Raw genomic sequence first — 18,241 nt, forward strand, 5'->3', positions numbered from 1 at the left:
GTTGCATATATTATCATCATTATTATTATTAATAATCTTTAATATACTCCCTTCAGTACGTATCGGCTCATAGCTGATAACAAAAACCCTCATTGTGCACATAAAATACCTCATATATATGGTTTAAAATGACATACGCAGCTAGAAACATGAGGTCTCAGGGAGGGAGGGGCAAAATAAAAAGACAAAACCCAGCAAAATCATACACAGAGCTGCATTACAGTCAAACGTGAATTCTCTGGAATAACTGGCCACACATCCAGTTTGTGCTCAATTGCAACAAACATTTTAGACTCCTGTTTGATGAATATAGTCAAAAAAATGGAACTGACTCAGTCGATATGTTAAACATATGATCCTATTTCAACACTTGTACAGTAGAATACTATGGGAGAAGCAGACTGACTGATTTCAGAAAGAGTACAGTAATTTTTCAAAACTAGTCGTGTCTGTGGCCCATCTATAGGAGAGTGACTAAAAGCCTGTCTGAGCGTCTTAACAGAGCAGGCGGCCCCTATCATTACCAGGATGACTAATGGCTAAACCACAAACCATACATTCAATCCAGGTTTGGCACCGAGAACTGCATAATGTCTCACTCTTTTACTTGTGTGGTTGCCATATTGACCCGCCACAACCCAATATATGATTGATTTATTTCACACGTAATGATACATGGCTAGACAACTGTACACATTATATCAAACTAACAAAAATAAAGAAATACATAGTTGAAACGCAAGAAGCGTAAATGGCATTTAACATATGAAAGTTACACTGTAAAAATGTGGATCTTACAATTGTCATACAACCAGACATTATTATTATTAATATACTGTACATTTCCATTCATTCCAATCATCCTAAGATGGATGTTTAATCCCTTCTTGAATGCTGCTTCAGATAGATGTCTAATCATCCTTATGACAGCATTTTATGGCATGATTATGGTAACCATGAGCAAGGAGGTCATATCAAATTCCTGTCTAAAAGCAAATATCTGGCTACTGATCTGATTCAAATAACACATTGTCAACACTTTATTTACCCATACAGGCCTTTGCATCGGATTACCTTTTCGAGTTTGTGAAACATTGTTTTACCATTATTTGATGCTGGCATTTAAGTATCAGAATTGTCAATTCAAATACCAAGTAGCTGGCTTTTACAAAATACATAATACACTCTCAGAACACAAAAGTTTGTAATGATTATTACTGAAACAACAGACAAAAGTTTGTCAAACAGAGATCTGCATTTACTGTTCTACAACCTAAATGGACTTTATGTCACAAAGCCAATTCAAAGATTCACAATGAGTGTTGCAATTGAGCCCTTATGTTTCTGAGAAGTAGCCGAACTTAAAACGTATCATAACAAACCTCCACTATCACCGCCCCTGATTATTCACAAAGAAACAAACTATACCAGCTTATACATCCACCCCAAAATATGTCTGCATCGGAGTCTGCAATGATACATATTTAGATGAAAATATATTTATATAATTTGTGGATTTTTCACAGTAGTTTGTACTGCACTGTACCTTTTTGTCCATCTATTTATGCCTACATAATTTTCACCTTGAGGGAGTCTATTGAGTCACTTGAGAGAGAGTGTGGCTCATGTTTTTTGTGGAAGAAAAATGTCTCTTGGATTTTATTCTGCAATATCTCTGATCTTCAGTGTGGTAAGTGCTGTGCATGTCTTTCAACTCTGCTGGCCAACAACGATTTGGGGACTGATTACTCTGAAAGGCTAGTTTTTTTTTCCTATGAGAACACAGCTTGTAGAAACTGCAAAAAACATTTGCTTTGGCACAGATTTACATTGTAGCAATGTCCATTCCTTGATCTCCATGGCCATGATCGTTACTACAAACACAAGTGGGCCATTGTGGTAATCCTTGGCTCAGTACACTGTCACAGATAAGTCTATGTGTTTGTGTATTGCCGTGTCAGTCTATCCTCTCTCCTGGTGTAATGTCAATGCACTCTAGTGTCTCATTCCGCACATAAACCCAACATCAATCCCCTCTCTGTCTTCGACTCTCGCTCACTCTCTCTCTATACTCTCACTTTTGTTTTTAGATCTGTGTCTCTTGGACGTTTTCCTTCGAGCTCCCCTTGAAGAGAAGAGGCTCCATTTGGGGATTCTGGTTTTGGCCCATGAAACCCTTGATCGATCCATGTAAGCCCATGGTAGGCATGGGGAGCGACATCGGCAGTGGTGGGGACATGGAAATGGGGTTGGTGTTGGTGCCATTGCCTGATGAAGAGAGCAAATTAGATGTAGAGATTGGGACTGAGGTACAGGAGATGGGGATATCCAGGCCTTGCTGATTCTTGCTATTGAGCATCCCTCCCGGTCCCATTGTGTCGGTGCCAATACTAAGACCCATCACGTTGTTGTTGAAATGATGCGTCTTGTAGTAATGGTTGAGAGTATCTGTACGGCCGATGTTGGGCAGGTTGACTATCTCTGGATGATGTATCCTTAGGGTTCCTTCTCCAACAGTGCCAGAATTTATCGTTGAGCCACCCGAGATGCCACTTCCGGCTCCTGCTCCGATCTCATCTTCTACGTTGACAATTTCAATGGCTCTGGCTGGGCCGTGGTGCTTGTGTAGCTGGTGTTGCTTACGGAGTTTATAGAAGACCACCAACATTACAGCTGCCATAAAAGTAATGGCTACAAAGCAACCAATGATGATCTTAGTTGTTTTCATTACATCATCCAGGCCTGGAATGTTAGTTACATCCATAAAGGACACAGTCACTGCATTTTCAGTAGCTTTGTTGGCTCTTGGGGACAGCGAGGAAAGAGAAGACAGAGAAGGCGATATAGTGATGCCAGGCTGGCCATCTAACCCTCTCTGAACCGTAGGATTAGGCAACTCTATGAAGGTCTCATTTATAAACTGTCTCGCAGAGTTCTCCTCCTCTCCTCTTACTGTCTCCACTGTTTCCACAGTGACAGTGGTAAAGTAGCTGTAGTTGTTGCTGGGGTCTGAAGCAGACACATTGAGGACGGCGGTTGCAGTGGTGTTTCCAGCAGAATTGGTTACCATGCAAGTATACTGCCCAGTGTCTTGCACGGTCACATTTGTGAAGTTAAGCGTTCCGTCATGGAGCACTGAGATCCTAACTCGGTACGATCCATGGGTCATCAGAGTGCCATTAGGAGTGAACCAGTTCACAGACGTCATTGAGGTTCCAGTGCGACATTTCAGCTCAGCAGCCATGCCTTCAGTGACATTGAGGTCAGTGGGTGGCTCAACAATCACCGGGGCATAGCAGGTAAAGTGGCTCTGATCTAGTTCCCCAATATACTTTCCCTTTATACCTGGAGGCGCGTGGCATCGAGCACAACATGTGGTGTTGCTGGGGACTGTTTCTTTCAGCCACCAGCTGAGCCACAGAACATCACAGTTGCACACCCAAGGGTTGTGGTTGAGATGGACCCTCTCCAGCTGGTGCAAAGGCGTGAAGAGGTCATGGGGCAGGGAATGAAGGGAATTGTGGGAGAGGTTGAGCTCCTCCAAGTTTTTGAGGTCGTCAAAAGCATTGCGTTCAATGACTGACACTCTGGAGTGCATTAGCCACAGCTTGCGAAGCGACACCAAACCCTGGAAGGATCCAGGCCGGACTATCCCCAGCTGGTTCCCTGACAGCTCCAACTCCTCTAGTCGCACTAGTGGGGTGAGATTAGGGATGTCCTTCAAACCACACATGCCAAGATTCAAGAAGCGCAAGTTTACCAGACCTTCGAAGGCTGCTTCTGAGATGAAATCCAGCTTCCTGAGTTCCCCAAGATCGAGACGCCGCAAGGAGGGAACACGGTGAAAGGCAAATGCCGGCAGCGTCTCGATGGGGTTGTTTCGTAGCCATAGTTCCCTTAGCTTGCTGAGGTACTCAAAGGCTTGAGATGGTACCACTGTGAGACGGTTGTCAAAAAGCTCCAATGTATTGAGGTTGGGAAGACCATTGAAAGCTCCCACCTCAATCTGCCGGATGTGGTTCTTGGAGAGCTGGAGGATTTCCAAATGTCGCAGATGCTTAAATGTGTCAGACTTGATCACCTGGTGTGGAGACAAAAATGTGGAGGCACATTGTAGCCACATGAGAATTAATGCCGTCAAAATATATTCTACAATTCTACAATTTCATTTAACAGACAAAGCGACGTACATCTGAGAGTACATACAACACAAGCATGGATCTAGTCAGGAAAAAGGAACCTAAATAAGTGCCATAAAGCAAAAATATTCTCTCAGTCTCAATGAATGATCTGGTTGTAGATGAAACCATATTTACCTGAATTGTGTTCTCTTGTAGATTGAGGTATCTTGTGTTCTCTGAAATACTGTCTGGGATTTGATCTAAACTCTTCCTTGTACAGATGACACGGCTCGCCTGATTGGAGCAGGTACAGGGTGTGGGGCAGGGGGGTGCTGCCTCTGTCAGCTGAGGTCCATGGTTGTGAAACCACAACAGAAGCTGGACCAACCAGAGGAGGGGGAAAGGGGTACAGGGGCTGGTCACCATGACAACACGCATGGCAACTGAGTCATGACCCACCCCTATTGCTATGATGTCGATAAGTTACCTCCAGTCAAGGGAATTTAAGTGCTTATCTTAACGTTCATATTTAATGCTCTTTTTCTGTTTTTCTCCTTCTAGCACTCACTTTAAAAATTTAAAAAAGAGAAAACTGTAATGTTATATTAAAGACTCTATTTATCATTAATAGATTCCTATTTTACTTTGCTCATGCTTCCTTGACTTTCACACACCTTGATATTTTTTCAACATGTCATTTTAGGGGAACCCTGTGCAATTGTTCCCATGACAATTTTTTTTTTTTGAGCAGGAATCAAATTTAGAGGGAGGGTTGGCTTGTGAAAGTGTTGTCGCGGTGGAGGCTGTTGCGTCTCACTGTAGGGAGAGAAAAAGAGAAGAGAGAGGAAGGAGGTCAAGTAAGTGCACAGTGCAGTAGCTTTAAGATATTAGCCTAACACACACATGCAAATACACACAGGACTAAATTTAAATCTCAAAATATTACAATGTCCTGAGTGAATAATAAGCTGAGTCTAGCTTTCTTTTCCGAAGAAATGTGTCCCAAATCATGGCTTGTATTGTAACTGGTGAGTCAGCTGCCATTTTCTTCATTGGTTCAAGTGAACATCGGGGTCATGGTCTGAAATGGCCACAAAATCCTGAAACCTCAAGCTGGGTCACAAATGCTGCAGTAGGCCCTTTAGAATGACACTCTCATTATCTGCTTTAAGACACTGGCATGTTTCTAGTAAAATTCATTGTGACAGAGGGAGAATCTCGCATTTTAACAGGATGCAAAGTTGTTGAATGTTTTTATAACTGCTGGTGGAATTCGTCAGGACCTAAGGTTAATGTAGAGATTCATGCAATCCATCATGAGGCAGCAGCACAGCATTGCAAATGAGATAACAAATGATTCCTGCATGCAGTAATTTAGCAATTAAGATATGAGGGAATGATTATTGACTCCTGACATTTTACTGCAATGCACATGCTGGGTACAATATGCAACACTCAGTCAGACAAGATCCCCAACCACTGAAGTTGATGAACCCTACATGAAAATGACAACTAGATTGTGAACAAAGAGACCCCAAAAAAAGATGGCGCAAAAAACACTTTCATGTTTTTTTAATACATAAATGTGTATTATGCCTTGTTTTGGGGAAGAGAGTGCCATACACATCCTGAAACAGAAATGGCTGCAAGCATCAGCAGACTCACTAAATTTAGAAATGCTCAAGCTCTTTTTCTCATAATGATTAGAAAGTCTTCATTGGATTTCTCAAGCACATTATGCTTGACAGTATGACGACAGTAGACACGCCTGTGATGTCTATTGATAACAAATAAGAAGACCCTTGTTTCCTGTCACACATACGACAATCAGCTTACTAATATCGAAATTCTATGTGAAACAGGTGTTTGATACATTGAGCCAGTGTTTCCTAATTCTTAATTTCGATAATAAACAGATTATTTTGGGGGGGAAAAGGCTCCATGGCAGTCCTTAGCATCTCCTCTCTTATGCGGCGACGATGCATGCGCTCCTAGAAACACGGTTGCTGTGGCAACCTGCTCACTCACCATCTTGTGTTTTTACTGTCCAGTGCCCTATTCCACATTACTGTTTAGCTCAGCTTGATGAACATTTGCCGTTCAAAACACCTTTGCCGTCGAAATCAGCATGAATTCAACATAAAGCCTAATATTTATTCCCATCACATTTACTATTACGTCAAATATGAAATCAACAGACTTTGTCTCTTTATGTAAAGAAACAAAAACTGAATGTTGAAAAAACGCTTTCACGTAAAAGCAGGTAAACCAGGTGAAGCGCACGGATGAACCCTGGTCTTCAGTACGACAATGCAGGGAACAAATTGGCCTTGATCTTAACATCTACAAGGTCTGAGGATTAGGTCAATGTGATTCTTTATTAAAAACACAGTTCTGAGAACTCTTAAAGCTGCTATTAAGAAAGCTCATAAGGGAATGTATGCTAAAAATAGACTTTTTCAGATGCTCTGCACATCCTACAACCTCTCTCTCTTTTTGGACAGATGCAGATACACGCATGCATATCTACGTGCATCTTCACTGCAACTGCCACAGAAAAAAACGAGAACACATTATCCACCTCTGAGTGGAGAATAAATGTATGAATACAAATCAAAAACCTAAATGTTAGAGGGCACAGCTCCTTTGCAGCACTCCTCATTACGGCGTTCTTTTCACTGCTGTCCTTCCTTGAAGAGTCTCCTACTCATCCCCATCCAGCCCGTAATTATGCATTTCAAAAATTTTTAACTGGATTAAAAAATAAATAAAACTTCAACGTCTCCGTTGAACATCAGAATTGCATCTGATCCAGGATGGGGGCTTGATATGTGCAATGATTCATGGAAGCATCAAAACACAGCATCATTAACATTCAACCACTGATCATACCAGTGTTTTATAAACACAAGGATGGAGCTGCTTTTCCTCTTTTATTAAAATGTGATATATTTTGGATAGAGCTACCTTTACAAAAATGTGATTGCAAGAATCAGTGGAGGGGATGGTGGAGTTTGTTTTGCATCAACGATGAGTAACATTCTGACAGCATTTTCATTTCATTTTTTACTTGTTTCATTAAAGTATAGCTGCATATTCTGTCAGATTAAAGCTGCTGGCACTTGTTAATGCAGATTTTCCCCCCCTAAAAGTGCATATAAGGATTTGAGCTCCACTGAGGTGGAAAAAAGCCACTGGGATGAAAAAGTATACTGTAAAAATTGCACTGAGGGAGAGACCTTGAATTTTTCAAAGCAGGACGCCTGTTGACTTGACCTCCCATCTCCAAGTTCTCCACCACATCAGAGCTCAGGAGCAATAATGATCTTTTATTTTTAGAATATTACACCTGGGCTCATCTTCAGGGCCAAACTCTGTGGCCTTCAATCCTCATCCTTGTGCAAAAAAAAAAAAAAAAAAAAGTGTTTTGTCTTTATGATAGCCTGCGTTTTTCTAACCAATTTCACTTAAAGCCATTTTTCCTACTTGATCTCGAGCAGGTTTTTATTTATTTATTTGCTTTTTTGTTCATGTCAAAAGCAGATTGCAACCATGTAGATATTGATTATTTGATCAGGCCCGAGAGAGCGCTCAGTCGTGAAAAGACAAATTAGCTGCAAGCTGCTGACCAATTGCTACAAACCAATCACATCATCGTAAGCGCCTGATTGTATCAAAGTCCTGCTTCCCACAACACAGTCATTAAGGTTTATGAAGAGGCAAAAAAAAAAAAAAAAAAAGGGAAATCGTGGTGTTGTTTACAGTAAACACTGGGGCTGTGGACTGTGTTTTCTTGTACACGAGGCCCAATTAGAAGCTCATGTATTTACAGATGGTGTGGATGAACACAAAGCAGCACAGGTGCAGCAGGGCCAACATCATCTACTGTAACTATGACAACACTAGATTGATTCAGGACGTGGGAATCAGGAGGTGGGAGAAGGATGGGACGCATTTCACCAGCAACCACCAGTGCGCTGTTTCAGGTTCACTGCCAAATATTTTCCCCTTTTACTTCCAACTGATGACAAGTTTATTCGCTCATCTCCCTGATATCAAGGCGTAGAAAACAGATAGACGAGCAATAACCTGACCGTTCTCCTCCTGCAGTCCTTCTAATCTGCAATCTGTCCTCATCATATAGCCCCCAGCATAATATCTCCTACAATTGAACAGAATGGCCTTATTCATCTATGCAGCTGCGCTCACTACGGCGCACCTTCTTCGGGAGCGCAATTGAAATTCTGAATAGGCCTAATTCTGCACATGCTGCATTACAAAATGGCTTGCATCCATTCTCTCTTCAGGGTAATGACAACATGACTGCACCCAAAAATAATCCACAGGCTCTGTATTTCCTTTAAAAACAGGAATATCCATGTGGAAAACACAGGTTTACGCAAAGAAACGGGTCGTTTTAATACATTTGAAGGACTCCCACTGATTTATTCCGCCAGCATCGACTGGACCTTTTTGCTCAAATGAATTATTAACCTAAACTGCCGTGCATCTTTGCAACATTTCATCATTAAAACCCTCTGCCATCCTCGACTCCAGCATCCACGCACATTTGGGAACAAATGCAATAATTACGCCGGCCATTTCAGTCCCTTCCACCTGTACAAACCAACACAGCCCACACGTACCTTAATGTTTCGGCGGCTGCGGCGTTAAGGTCGATGTTTTCTCTCCTTCTCGTCCCCTTTTCATCCGATCGTCCGTTTTTTTTCTCCCCCCACAACCTCGCTATCAGTCTCTTCTTTTTCTCCTTCCTCCTCTTCTTTCCCCCACTAAATTGATTCGCTTGTTTCCACGGCTGTGAGCTGGCTCTTGTTCTTGTAAGGCTAGATCCGCAGCGCCAACGCAACGCGGGGGGCTACAGTGATGGCAGGTTAAAGATGAACACAATCCACTCTCACACACGCGGAAAAAAAGAGGGGGGGAAATGAAAAATAAAAAAAACAGAGATCAGATTTAAGGGTCGTTGGAGAGAAGAATGATGTTGTAGTTATCACATTTAGGAACGAGGTCGGGGACGAAGTGCATCGATGCGCCTTATCATCCTTGGAGAGGAACGCAGGCAGCAAACGCGACGGCGCCCGCTGGGCAGAGCAGTTTGCGTCCAGCATAAGCGGCTCTTTACGCACATTCCGTATGTTCTGGTCTGAATCCTACTAAGGCAGCAATGGGAGAATAAGACCCAGCGACCTATGGATGCGTTCTGTGTATGTTTTCGTGCGTAAAACTGCACACCCAAAGCAAAATAAGAGCTATTTCGTGCGTTTTTGTTTGTTTTTTGTTTTTGTCTCTAGAGAGCAGGTTTCATATTCCTGGTGCAACATGAGTAGCAGTCACATATTTATTAATGTGACTCAGCAGCTCTGTATGATCAACAGGATGAAATGAGTCAGTGTGTGTCTCCTATACCTGGCACCTGTTTCACCCCAAAGATCACCAAACATCTGCAGTAAGAAACATTTCTGCTCCACTGACTCCTAAAGAGTTTTGTAGTCCTACTAATGTCCATATTCATAATGAATGTTCACTGCTAGCACATGCATTTTGGTAATGGCCAGCTAAGATTAAATCTAGCAGACTAATGAGGTCTGTTTTCTGCAGACTTTGCATATGAGTATTTTCCCCCCACTCTTTTAAAGCCTCTGTGGTGGATTTAAAGCTGTAGTTAAGGAGGCCGGCTACCATTATTACTTGTTGTCAGCATCCAGACATGGAGGACAACAAAACTCTGCAGCCGTGTGACTTTTACTTAAACCTAATGTTTCTGTGCATACGTGCAGGTTTCAGTGGTCTGTTCCATGTGTTAATTAGTGAATTGGAAAGAACATCAGCAGGTTATTAGCCAATATAGAAAGTAAGTGAAGAGATGCCAGCCTGGATAAGTGGCCTCCCCATATCGATCTGTGTCATGTCCACGAGTGCTTCAGCACCTCCACGCCATCATCATTGACCTCCTTGCGAGATTTCACTTCAAATTTTAGCGCAGGAGAAGAAGAGCCTCCTTTTTTTGCAGCTCTGTGTCCGCTATGGTTTGTGGGTAAAAATAAACCTCAGTACATCTTTGCTCTGTCTCAGCTCACACTAAAGGTCAAAGGACAGAGAAGGCCAGTGATGCTTAAGACCCCCGAGATATATACTCTCCCTCCTCCTCCTCCCCCATCTCTCTCCTTCCTCCCCTCCCTCACCCTGCTCCTCCTCCTCCCCCCTCCTCCCATCTCGGTGAATGCCGTAGTGAGCATTGTTCACGACCACTAGCTTTTGCTGAAAGCTGCACAGCAATGAGGTCTCTGTGCCTTTTGCCTCTCTCTTCCTCTCCCCTCCCCCTTCCTCTGGCTCTCTCTCCCACCCCATCTACCTCTCTCTCTCTCTCTCCTTCCCTCCTCTCCTTCTCCCTCTATCTCTCTCCCTCTATTAAATTTCCAGTCACACAGTGGTGCAGAGGATATTCCTCCTTTCCCTCTTTCTCCCTCTTTCCTCATTCCCTCTCACTCATGTTAAAATCTTAGCCCCTATCCAGTCTCTCATCCAACCCTGGCCGCCTTTCAGTGCTTTCCTGCCACTCTCGTCTCTCCTCTCTCTCTGTACATCTTTTTGCCTTCCAACCCCCGCACCATTTAAAATGATTCCATGCCGCCCATGCCAAACCCACCCTGTGCCTCTGCTCTCCTTCCTTCCCCCTTCTCTCTCTCTCTCGCCACTCTATGTCCTCACTGTGTCATTGCACATTGAATCTGATATTCCCCTTATGCATGTAAGCTACGCTGGTGTGTGTGTGTGTGCACTCACCCTTGAGCGTGTGTGTGTGTGTGTAGGAGTGGAGGGAGGGAGAAGGACATGCATTTGTGCACAGTAAATGAACAAACACTCATTGCTGTATTGCTTGTGTCATCAGTACAGGAAGGCTCTCGGAGTAGAAATACAGCAGAGAGAGCTAATCCCACTATCCAGAGGACGAGTGCATGGCATTTCCAATACAAACCCAAACCCCATAAACTCTTACTGCTGTGTTAGGAGCCACAGGGGAGGAGAAGGGGAGGGCGATGAGGATTTTTGGCAGCGACATGCTAGTGCCAAGACATATGTGGCATGCTGATAGCACTACAGAGGTGCAGCTCACACTGTGTGGAGGCTTCAGAGGGGCGCAGATACACATCCATCACTCGCATCGTTTCGGGAGCCACAGGCCTCACCGCTTTGGAAGTGGGTGACTGAGTAATTGCACGTAGTTAACAAAGATTAAGAATGTGGCTAATTTTTGCGGCAGCGGCTCTGTTGTTAAGACTCGGGCGCAGAGCATTAGTGATCTCTTTGATGGCCCCGAGCGTCCAATTGGGATTGTGAACAAAGTAACATTTTTTTGGTGGTTATTTTTAGAAACGTAACTGGAAAAGAAAAAAAAAGTTGGTGCTTATTGCCATCTGTGCAAGAGAATAAAAGAGATACAAGGGAGAGTTTCGACTTATTCATGGTGACATCCCTGTGTATGTGTGTGTGTATGTGTGCACGCACATTTGGGCGTGTGTGTGTGTGTGTGTGTGTGTGTGTGTGTGTGTGTGTGTGTGTGTGTGTGTGTGTGTGTGTGTGTGTGTGTGTGTGTGTGTGTGTGTGTGTGTGTGTGTGTGTGTGTGTGTGTGTGTGTGTGTGTGTGTGTGTTAGAGACACAGAGAGGGAGAGAAAATAGAGAGAAAAATCCTAGTGTCACAGTATCTTAGCAACTGCCTCCATCTCCTTGGAGACAAGAACTGACATCATTTCCTGTCTGTGAGAACTCACTTTTGGTTTGTACACAGTGTGTTTGTGCATATAATTGTGAGGACTTGTTTGTGTGTACGTGTCTGTCTGTGTGTGTGCTGCCGTGTTTGTGCGTTCATATGCAGATGTGGACCTGCAGTATGAGCGCTAATGCAAAGAGGACGCGTTCTAGTGTCTCGATCAGGGCGTGTGCAAGAATGTCGCACTGTCTGAAGTCAACAGAAAGATTTTTAAAAAGTTCAGCTTACTTGTTTTTTTTTCTTGAAATGTCATTTCAGGAATTGGGGTTTAAAATGCTGCAGTGAAATAATGACATCAAGGCCACCATGAACAGAATTTTCAGTTCCAAACATTTCAGATTCTTACATTTTGATATGAGTCCATAAACATAGTTTGAACCCAGGGTTTGATCTAGTTTTGCTATAAATATAGAACCAGTGTACTGTATAATGTTTGCATTGTCTTTATTTTTCTCATATTTCTACCTTCACAGCTGAGATTCTGTGTTTATGTCATCATGTTTGTCAGTTTCTAGAGTCTGCTGCTCATGTAGGCCGAGCAAACAGCCTCGTGTGAAACGCAGAGAAAATGTCATCTTCAACTGCCATCTTGTGAGCAAACGAGTGAAGTGCAATAATATAGTGCCTGTAAAAATATTCACCTCCTTTTGGAAGTTTTTTTCCCTTTAATTGATTTTTAATATGAATCCTTGTCAATTTATTTTCAGTTTTCATCAAGAATTTTCAAAACAAAGACTCTTCTTTATCAAAGTGAAAGCAGATTTCTACAAAATAGTGAGTAATCACGTATTTTGCATTCTTTATTTTTAATTAGTTGACATTACTTTTCACTTTTATCTGAAAGAGTCTTGTCTTTGTAAATTCTTGTTTAAAAAAAGTCTAAATTCATTGACAACAATTCAATGATACGAAAACGATAAAAAAGAGAAGTTCCAAGGAAGGTGGATACTTTTTATAGACACTGTAAAAAAAAATCATTTTTTTCTTTGAGGTTTTGGTGGCTTCTGTTTTATGTAACCAAGAGATAGTTCTTTGTATCACATCCCACAGCTTTTCAAAAAAATGAGCACCAAACTATATTACTGTTACCAGGTTCACTTTGTAAAGGAAAGTTCAACAAAAACTGAAGTGAAATGATATTGCCGGCAGGTTTTAGTTTCTCCAGCTGGAGGAGTAAAGTTTGAACTTGTAAGCAAACTATATTGATATTTAGGAAAGTTAGCCAGCACTACAGGAGAAGTATGGCATTAACATTTGTCTCCTAACTGAATATGACCAATGCAGAACTACAGTACATTCTCCCAAATGCAAAGCTCAAAGCCAGTGAAACATTTAAAAGAGTGCACTTCCAAACAAAGCGTAGCACACCGAACTGTTGATTTTGGTTTGTTTGGACATTCTTTTGCTCATAGAGCTGGTTGCGGATACATTTGAAGGTAATGATTTTGTTTTGAAGATGCACTGATCTAGCCTAGCTTAGCTAGACTGTATTCCCGTTATAAGGGATATACGGGAATACGGTCTAGCCCTCCTCCATTGACACATTTTGACAGGTTTTCAAGCTCTGAGCAGATCAGACCGAACCAATCAGAGCACCAGAGGTGGGAGTTAACGATGCGTCATCTTCAGGGCCGAGATTACCCATCTAACACCTGTGCACCTCCCGCATACAAACAAAATGGCAACCGCAACAGAGCGAGGTTTCTCTCATGCGCTTTCCTCTGTTTTGCACGGGCTGAATTTATCCTTTGTCCTTTGTCCTCGACTGGTCGCCATAACTGTTTGGACTACTTCTTCTTCTTCTTCTTCTAATTCCGGCAGGCTGTACGATAGAATGCGTAATGCTGCCCTCCACTGTTGGAAGGGAGAGCTTAGATTTTCCTCAGGACCCCTGTACGGCGAAGGAAGCTGTTAAAACTACAAAACATCATGGCGGAAAGGCAATTGTTAGGTCGCTTAGTGATTGCGTCATACATGTGTTACGCTGATTGGCTCTCTCCAATTCAAGCTGTGATCGGTAGTCCCGCCTCTGGGCTAGATTTGGTTCAATGGAGCAGTTCCAGGCTGACTTTATGTGTATTTGTAATACACAATATAAAGGCTATCTGGTCCCCAGGCAAGCACTGATCAGGATCTGCAGAGAGAGACTATGAAAATAGGAAAACATCAACGCAATATAGTGAAGAAAATAACTAACTTCACTATTACCGTGGATTTACAGCACAGAAACCAGTGACCAAAGTCAGTAGTTTAATTACAAAAAGAAATCATGGCACATAAAAGTCACGAGTTCTCGTGATTGTAAGATGCTAAAGATACAAAATGACAGAATTAAATGTCCAGGAAAGATCATGACATAGACTTAGAGGGAAATGTTGGCCAATACATGAGTGAATGCAAACTTCTTCTACTAGATTCATATTTTTTATTTCAGCCCCATAAGAATAAACAAAGTCAGCAGCCAACAGAGTCCAGCCATCATATTCATCAGCATACAATTTAGAAGACATCTCAGGGGAATCAGTGTCCAACACAGTGCCAAGCTCATGCTTCAGCAAATTTTTGCACACTTCAGCAAATCATTCTTATTCATGAACACAACATTATTATTAAAGAACCTTCAATCAATGGGAGGAGCAGCGAGGAAACGAAGGCTGCAAAGTCACTGCTGCTGCAGGCCGACAACCAGACGAATGGCTCTGCAAAATGAGGACAGAAGTCGACACCGCATGCCCTTTAAAGTGCTGCAGACAGAGAAGTAGGAGACTAGATGGCTTGATGTGTTGTCTTTACATCTTCTTCTCAGCTTTTGAAGTTTTGTGGAGAAATGATGACAGTAGTAAAAAAGAAAGGAGGAAAAACGAGGAAACTGGTGCGCATATAACCAAAATAGAAAATCCAAAGTACACAAAGGGTTTGCACAACTAAATCAATAGTCATTTCCTTTTATTTAGTCTGAACTGACAAATAGGAGCATAAGGAGAGGAAATTCCCAGACGTTTTGCTTTCTTCGGTGTGCAGTTGTTCAGTTTTATGGCTGAGGCCTTTCAACTTTTCACCAGTAATGAGTTTCAATCAGCCTTAACAACAGGCATGCCAAGGGGCTTCCTGTAATGAGGTGTCCTCAGATTTGCCTCGCAAGAAACCTCACAAGACCCCTTCTTCCAAAGCAATATTAAATCTCACGTTTAACAACCAAAAACAAAACTACACATTCACTCACAGAACGAGACGGATTATACTTGTAGTTGGGTAATTCCAGGAAAGCATTATGAACAGAAACAGAAAATAGAGACTACACAATGGCACGATGCAATGAAAGGATCAGAGCAGCTGACATGAATCAGTACAGTGGAGATAGCGCTCTACAAGTTGTCACAGGAGACAAATTCCTCAAAAATGGCGTGAAAAATTGAGTAGCAGGAGATATAATATCCATCAGTTTTATGTTCTGAGATTATTCTTAATTAGTGAGATTTTATTTCTACATAGATGCTGAGGCAACAGTGGTGTAAAACATGTTATGATGGAAGTTTTCTGCTGACATAGTCATTGCACACATTGTGCAGCTTCTAAGGAAAGCAACAAAATGGCTTTAAGGTAACCACAACACTCCTGGCAAGCATGCTACATCAGTTTTTGATTCTATTATAGACCTCTTGTGAAAATCATGTTTTTAACTTTGGATAACGTGTCTACATAGTGTTTTTAAAAGGTTTTAAGACATATAATGGGCAAAATAGACAGTTAATGCCATGGCGGATCAATTCTTCCATGACAGTTTCAAAAAACTGGATCCAGACTTCCAGAGTTGTACATGTAACAAATGTAAGGAACTAATTATGTCAGTTTGCAGGGTGGAGCTTTCTGTACCATTAATCTTCTTCAGAATCATCTTCCGGTTCATGTGTAAGGTGTAAACCATATGGCAGAAAACTTGAAATTGTGTAGACTAGATTTCTGGTAAATTAAGAGATTTATAGTAGAGCTGATGTGCATGAGCTGCAGCAAGTTGTGTAAAGGTCAGTGGAGAAAGGCTTCATAAAGCAGCACATTCTAACAGAAGCAACAGCATAAAGTAAGATTCTGGATTCTGCATTCTGGTGTAAATTAAGAGCATTTTGCCCTTTTAAAATCTTATTATAGAGATAACATGAAGGGATAATTTAAAAAAAAAACTGAGCTTAAAAAAACAGAGCAAGGGCAGGCAGTATTGAAAATGGTTCTTCGTGTAAAATAAGGATGAAGGTTCTGTGGTTGGATGAGCACGCCACATTTCAGTATTTTCCATAAATATCTGCATAATTGAAATAACTCCAGCAACCACTTTGTAACATTTGTCTTGGAGGATTTTAATGCACACACTCAACAGCTTCAAGCAGACCACATCAGCCAACTAAATAAAAAGTGCTGAAGCAAAAACAAAACATATCTTCTCAACGTAAATTATCCATTCACTGAACAGAATTACAATCAGACACTAAATTCTCTATTAAATGTCAAAACAATCCATGTGACTCTAAAAACTCAACAGCTTTACAAACTCTAAGACTAAACTCTTCACAAGGATCCAAAATAAGTTGGACTTCTACATCAGAGCTTTAATTATTTTTCATCTACTTCCTGAAAAGTTTGGTCAATAAATAAGACAAAAACTAATATTTTCAGCTGAACTAAAGGCAGACTTTGTGATTTTTCTGCTCACATGTTGTGTTTTTGTAGCCCTGGAACAGACTGGCGACCTGTCCAGGCTGTCCCCTGCCTTCGCCTGAGTCAGCTGGGACAGGCTCCAGCCCCCCGACCCTAGTGAGGATAAAGCGGTGTATAGAGAATGGATGGATGCTATGTTGTTGTAAACTTACTCTTTCAAATAAATAGCCTCCTAACTCCCTGGAAACCAGCATTTGTCTTGTTTTTGTTGCTCCTCGGTGACCCTAGACAGCTGGTTGTAATGTTTTTTTGAGCAACACACCATACTTTGAAGTTTTTACAGTGAAGCCAGTTTGACATGTTCAGTCATTCTATGTGTGAAACTCTGAGATTTCAGGTATTACAAGGTGGTTTTCAACTTTCTTTGTTAACTTTCTGCTTCAACTTTAAACTAAATGCACTTCACTAAGCCAGCCCTCTGGACTTCCAGTAAGATGCGTTCCTATTGGCTGTCCAGGTGGCTGCTTGGTTTTATCAGGAACACCTGAGCAGCTCAGTGTCTTCCTGCTTTATGGCTGCAGTCAAACATTTCCTCTGCTTCTCTTCACTGAACTGGGTTTGGCTCTGTTGCTTTAGTTTCTTTAGGTGTTGACTTGCAGCTTCCAGCAGTAAAATCGTCTTTAATGTGTTTCTTGGTGAGTTTTAGGGCTTTGTACTGGATAGTTGTCTTGGTAGATGTGGTTTTTTAGCCACAGTTAGCACATGGTGCTAGTGTGTGCAGTGATTAGTGGATTTGGTGCAGCTGAGTTGTCTTTATCTTGGCTGTAGTGAGTCTTTAGAGGTTTTTGATCAGACGCATTCTGTGTTCTTGTTTGTGAACTAATGTTGGTTGTCCAGAAGGTAAGAGTTCCTGTCCTGATTCTCTGTTTAAGGAGGTTCTCTGGTAGGCTGCAGGAGACTTTAGCGTTTGGGTTGTGCTAGTTTGGTTTTTGTACGGTGTCATTTGGATGACAATCTTGAGGCCCCTCCATGTGGTTTAGTGAGGTTTTCTGTAACCGTTCTACAAAGCAACCTGCAGCAGAAGAGACTTTGAGAGTTTTTAGGAAGTTCTGGAGACCAGACTTTGGAGCAGCAGAAACATTTGTCAGCAGTTTGAGCAGGAGAAGGTGAGCTTTAGACTAGAAATGAGAAGGAAACCTTCTTGACCCGTGTGGTGAGGTCCTGTATGAAGAGTTTGAGCAGGTTGTGAAGAGTCTGTAGTTCTTTAGTCTGAAAGCACCAGAAGAGTCGACTCATTACAGGGGCTGTTGTTGGTTCTTCTGTCACTCTGCAGTTTCCTTAGACTGAATATCAAGTTTTTATTTTAAATAATTTACTGTGTGAGCCCAAGAAGAATTCAATAAACTCCCTCCATCCCCTGGACACAACAGATTTTATGATGATAAATCTTTTTTTTTTTTAATGTTTTTGAGTTTTAATCATAGTTTTAGCATAGTTCTTCCTCTCTGCTTGTTTAGTTTTGTCATCTGTGTGAAAGGTGCTAAACAAATAAAGTTGAATTGATAAACTGAATAATTGAGTAACCCATGATTGTGACAACAGAAGTATTTTCATTGTGATTTAAGGGTTTGTTTCATTTTTAAGGTTGGGGTTAAAATCTTGATAGAAAAGATTAAAGAA

At 41.7% G+C, this 18,241-nt stretch overlaps 1 protein-coding gene across 1 annotated transcript; it reads right to left on the reverse strand.

Annotated features, from left to right (window-relative positions):
- Positions 1-639: 639 nt before the first annotated feature.
- Positions 640-9,263, reverse strand: lrrc4bb (leucine rich repeat containing 4Bb). The gene is made up of 3 exons (XM_022220166.2): positions 8,768-9,263; positions 4,317-4,937; positions 640-4,081 (listed from the first exon to the last, which is right to left on the reverse strand). The coding sequence occupies exons 2-3, from the start codon at positions 4,557-4,559 to the stop codon at positions 2,087-2,089; spliced, it is 2,238 nt and encodes a 745-aa protein (XP_022075858.1). The 5' UTR covers positions 4,560-4,937; positions 8,768-9,263; the 3' UTR covers positions 640-2,086.
- Between the last annotated feature and the right edge of the window lie 8,978 nt (positions 9,264-18,241).

Source organism: Acanthochromis polyacanthus, chromosome 19 (assembly GCF_021347895.1).
Source record: "Acanthochromis polyacanthus isolate Apoly-LR-REF ecotype Palm Island chromosome 19, KAUST_Apoly_ChrSc, whole genome shotgun sequence".
NCBI lineage: Eukaryota > Metazoa > Chordata > Actinopteri > Pomacentridae > Acanthochromis > Acanthochromis polyacanthus.